The sequence below is a fragment of the Asparagus officinalis genome, chromosome 3, assembly GCF_001876935.1.
Source record: "Asparagus officinalis chromosome 3, Aspof.V1, whole genome shotgun sequence".
NCBI classification, from domain to species: domain Eukaryota; kingdom Viridiplantae; phylum Streptophyta; class Magnoliopsida; order Asparagales; family Asparagaceae; genus Asparagus; species Asparagus officinalis.
In genome coordinates this window covers 103008275-103013496 of record NC_033796.1, presented here as the reverse complement: position 1 = coordinate 103013496, position 5222 = coordinate 103008275, and the positions used below count along the sequence as shown (strand labels likewise).

The following is a 5222-nucleotide window of genomic DNA, read 5'->3' as shown; positions in this document are numbered from 1 at the left end:
TCTAAAGTTTTCAAAATAGAATTAACACTAGAACATGACTTAAGAGAAATTAGAAAATGATTGTGTACACGAGTGAGTGTGGATGATATCATTGTTCGGTGTTTCATATCATGCATGCATACATAAATACATCATACATGCATATAAACTATCTAAAGTTTTCAAAATAGAATTAACACTAGAACATGACTTAAGAGAAATTAGAAAATGATTGTGTACACGAGTGAGTGTGGATGATATCATTGTTCGGTGTTTCATATCATGCATGCATACATAAATACATCATACATGCATATAAACTACGTATTTTTTAAATGAACTTAGAGCATGCTTGACAAATGGTCAAAGTAGCTTATAATCCAATTTTACGGTTTATAAGCCACTTTGATCAGACGTTTGCAAAAAATAAGCTAGGACACCCTAACTTATTATTGGTATCCGGACTCATTGGAGGCCGGAAGGGCGTTGTAAGGTTCAGCTACCGTAACAACGGGGGCGTTGATCTTCCTTCGCTTGCGAGAGGCGGAGGATCTGGAGGAGGAAGACGACAGATATTCCTCGAACTTCAGTTGGTCGAACTCGTATTCGACCACTTCTTCAACCGGGATGCAGATCCGAGGTTGCGACACGACAGCTCCGGCAGCGAAGCTGTTGGCTCCCACTGTGGTCGCCAGTTTGTTTGCGTCGAAAATTGATGTATTCATTGCGGTATTCATTACAACTTCAATCGTTACAATGAAAACAAAAAAAGATTGTCTTTTTATAAGACTTTTACACAATGAAAACAAAAGTTACAACTCTCGTCAAAACAAACGCAGAGATCGTTTATCGGTCTTCTGCTTGCGTGGGATCTTTGCCTGTGCCGGGGTTTATCCGTGGACCGCCTTAGATCTGGATCCGGTTGATGGAAAATTCGGCAGAGCTTCGCCTTCGCCGAGGAAGTATTTGATTTGAAGCACTGAAATCGACCAAGCGAAATCAGGGCTCTTCTCGAGATTAAGACCAAGCCTAATCTCAACCGGGGTTTATCCGTGGACCGCCTTAGATCTGGATCCGGTTGATGGAAAATTCGGCAGAGTTTCGTCTTCTCCGAGGAAGTATTTGATTTGAAGCACTGAGATCGACCAAGCGAAATCAAGGCTCTTCTCGAGATTAAGACCAAGCCTAATCTCAAGGGACGAACGGGAACGGGCGTCGGATCTCTCGAACTCTCCTTCTTTATGCCGAAAAACTCGCCAAGATCTGTCAACCCTCGCTGAAATTCGTGCTCCTTTGACTCCACAATCCGGCAGCACCTCCTCGTCTTGATAATCAATCGCCCCTCAGAAATGAGCACCCGAGCTCGTATTTATAAGCTTCAGAAGCGGTTATTTGGATGAGAACAAGTGATTTGGCCTTATCTTTAGTCAATAACAGCCTAACCACGTTTGTAGATGATATCAAGTCAGTTTGGATGGCGAGTTGATTAATGTACGTTGATTAACGCCATCGTGAACTGACTAACGCGTGCACTGATTGACATGCACGAGCTGAATGATGCGTGCGTGTTAACTGACTGTTGGGCGCGTTTGTACGCTTTGAGTTGATTAACGCGTGCGGTCCACTTGGTGTTTTCCATTGTGGTGGTTCGTTGTCGTGTCATCAACAGTTTGCCGATTCGCTTCATGCGCTTGTCGGCGTTGGATGATCCTCTTTGATTCGGATAACGACGTTCATCACCTTCTCTTTGTCTTGAGCTGTGTGCGGGCACCCATAGGCATTTTTAGACGCCTACAGATACGAGAGTTCTATGGATAAGCAAAGGCATACAAACGCAAGATTAAACTATGAAGGAGCAAAGTCGGTGCTAAGAATGGACACGCCGTTGTTATTGGAGAGGGATGCAGTAGAGTTGTACACTCAAACAATGTTTTATGAGGTACAGAAAGAGATAATGTCATCCTGTTATGATATGAGTATCAACAGTATATCAGAACAAGATGGTGTAAAGATTTTTTCCATAAAGGACAAAAAGAGACATGAAAAAATATTTGAGGTAAAACTTAATAATGGAGATTGAAAAAATAAAAATTGAATCGCGATTCAATAGAGTGAATTGCGATTCAATGAAGTGAATCTCGATTCACACCACTGAATCGAGATTCAGTGACCATTTCATGCGCTTGCCATTTTCTTTTTTTATTCGGTGCTAATATACATTGTTTTTTGAATTTTAGGTGAAACACGCTGTTTTGAACAATGACGTGCAATGTACGTGTAGGATGTTTGAGAAAATGAGTATACTATGTAGACATAGTTTTTTTGCACTGAACCAAGCTGATGTAACAAAAATACCAAGACATCTTGTTGTGAACCGATGGACAAAAGGTGCTGAGATGAGGCATTCATTGCAGTTTAAGGAAATTTCAGAACAGTGCAATGCAATTAAAGTTACAAATCGCAAGTTGAATGACATATGGTATGATTTCCAATCCTGTGTGAGTTTGGCAGGTTTAGATGGTGAGAGACTTGAATACTTGGAAGGGAAGTTGAAGGAGTTGAAGCACAGTTTGCGTGAATCTAGTTGGAAATCTGACACACAAAACAAAAATGATGTAATGGAGTTTTTTGTTGGCTCAAAAATACCAGCTGAAGTGATTGTTAAACCTCCCATTGAAGGTAGAAACAAGGGGTGTGGACGGAGAATTGTTGGTGATTATGAGAAATCAATTAGTCAACGAAAGAAGAAGGTGCCAAGGCTGTGTAATATGTGCAAAAAAATCGATTTCCATGACACACGGACATGCCCATTAAAGAAAACATTACAGCAGAGTGATGTTTAATTTAGTTGTCATATTTCGTTTCAAAATCATGTTTAGTAATACATTTCTTATTAAAATTGCTGAATTGTGTAATTCTTAACGACATATATTTACTAGATTATTAATTGCATGGTTACGTTTTGTCATGTTAGTATATTGAATAGTGATCTACTCATATAGCATGTGAATTTCATTATTATTAGTTGTATTATTTTAAAAGGAATGATAAAGTAGTTGTATGCAGTCATCTGATTAAAATTGATTCGCTTTAAGTGATTCTGGACTAACTATATTGAATCTAGGTTTATTGTAGTGAATCTAGATTCACTGAATTGAATCTGGATTCACTATAGGGATTCATTATAATCAATCAAACAATCAAATTATTTGATTGATTCGCTTTAAGTAATTATGGACTAACTATAATGAACATAGATTAATTGTAGTGAATCTGGATTCACTTAACTGAATATGGATTCACTATAGTGAATCTATTTTCAATCAATTAAATTACTAAAAACTTAAGATAATATTGAACCAGTGAATCCATATTAAATACACTCAATCCACAATAAGTATGATTAACTTACTGAATCTTTCATTGTAGTGAATCCGGATTCACTGAATTGAATCTAGATTCACTATAGTGAATCTATATTCAATCAAATAAATTAGTAATAACTTAAGATAATATTGAAACAGTGATTCCAGATTAAATACATACAATCCACAATAAGTATGATTAATTTATTGAATCTTACATAAATCCTTGAATTATAACTCATATTCTCTGCTTAAATCGAAATTCTTCCAATTGCATTCACTACCTTCACAGTATTTTCATATATCCAAACTATTCACAAATCTAGAAATAAAATTATGATAAAGCTATTCTTATAAAGTATATTTACATAGAAAAGCAGTTCAAAACAAACTGGAGTATTCTATAACATTAAGTGACAATGTACTCAATAACTGTAAACTTCAACATTGAAAATTATGTTGATTACAAAATATCATTTTCTTTGAGATCTTGTGGTCTTCCTCGTCTCTTTTTTGACATTGGCAGTTTCAGCATGGTGCTGTTGGGCTTTCCTGATGACTACTTTGGCCAATTCATTTGTTGGTTCAGTAAGAATTTGGCAACAGTATATAGACCTCAGTCTATGTAGCTGATTCTTTAATCGCTCCTGTCGATATGAACAAAAGTTCAGTTCAAGATTCAGTAGCTATATTCTAAATTTTATTAATTCAAAAAGACTAACTGTAAATTATCAACACATTATTAGTTTAAACACTTACACCATCTCTATGGAAACCAGAGTTCCAATTTGATGTACCACCGCCCATGTAGGTCTCCATATGTCTCATGACAAAAATACCACAATCAAATTCGTTTTTGGTCGTTCTCCACTCCATCTCAAGTCTGTCAGGCGTTAATGTATTTATTTCACTCGCCTTGTGATGTTTTTTGTTTGCCAAATATCTCACAAAATTCTTGTGCTGTTTAATCAAAAGTAATCAGTGTCACATAACAAATCCAAATTATCATACAGTAATGTTTAATGTAATATACAAATTGTTTTAGTTGTTTATATGGAAACAGTATTAATGACAGTGAATCACGATTCATTGGATCTAGCTCGCCAGGATTTAATAGAGTTAGTTCACCTGGACTCACTCTAATGAATCTGGATTCACACTAGTGAAACTGGATTCACTAGAATTAGCTATAACTAGTGAATCATGATTCCGCGATGTGAACACAGATTCACTAGCTCTAGTGAATCGAGATTCACAGTAAGATGTGAATCCAGATTCACTAACTCTAGTGATCGAGATTCACTAGAGTTAGCGAATCTGGAATTCTCTGACTCTAGTGAATCCAGATTCACTATAATGAATCCAGATTCACTTATTACTGTATTCTGCCAGTAAATGCTTAAAGCACATACGTAAGGTGGAAAAACATACCAAACCCTCAGGACGACCTTGGTATTTTTCCTTGTAGTCTGGGCAGTTTTTGCTATTATCAATCAGCTCCATACTTGGATTCTTTAGCCCATAGCACACAATATAGAAATGTTCAAACGCATTTATGGGAAAGAAGACCTAATGGTTGTGAAATTTAATCAGAGATTTTACAGATATAGTTAAAATTGGGTTAAAGAACAAAAACATTGTCTTCGAATCTTTACCATATCAATCTCATTAAACTTCATATGTGGATACAGAGCAAGTTGCTCATCCATCCGGATTGCAAACCTACTGTATCTTAATTCATCATTGGCCTCATCTGTGTGATGAATGTTGCAAAACTGTACAACATAAAACTGGTTAAATAAAATGTAACTCAAGTGTTATTTTAAATTAAATAAAGTAAGATACGTACGATTGTCTCAACATTACAGAAGAATCTAA

At 36.4% G+C, this 5222-nt stretch overlaps 1 protein-coding gene across 1 annotated transcript; it reads left to right on the top strand.

Annotated features, from left to right (window-relative positions):
• On the top strand, positions 1853-2822 carry LOC109835507 (protein FAR1-RELATED SEQUENCE 5-like). Its single transcript, XM_020403481.1, has 2 exons — positions 1853-2035; positions 2217-2822. The coding sequence occupies exons 1-2, from the start codon at positions 1853-1855 to the stop codon at positions 2820-2822; spliced, it is 789 nt and encodes a 262-aa protein (XP_020259070.1).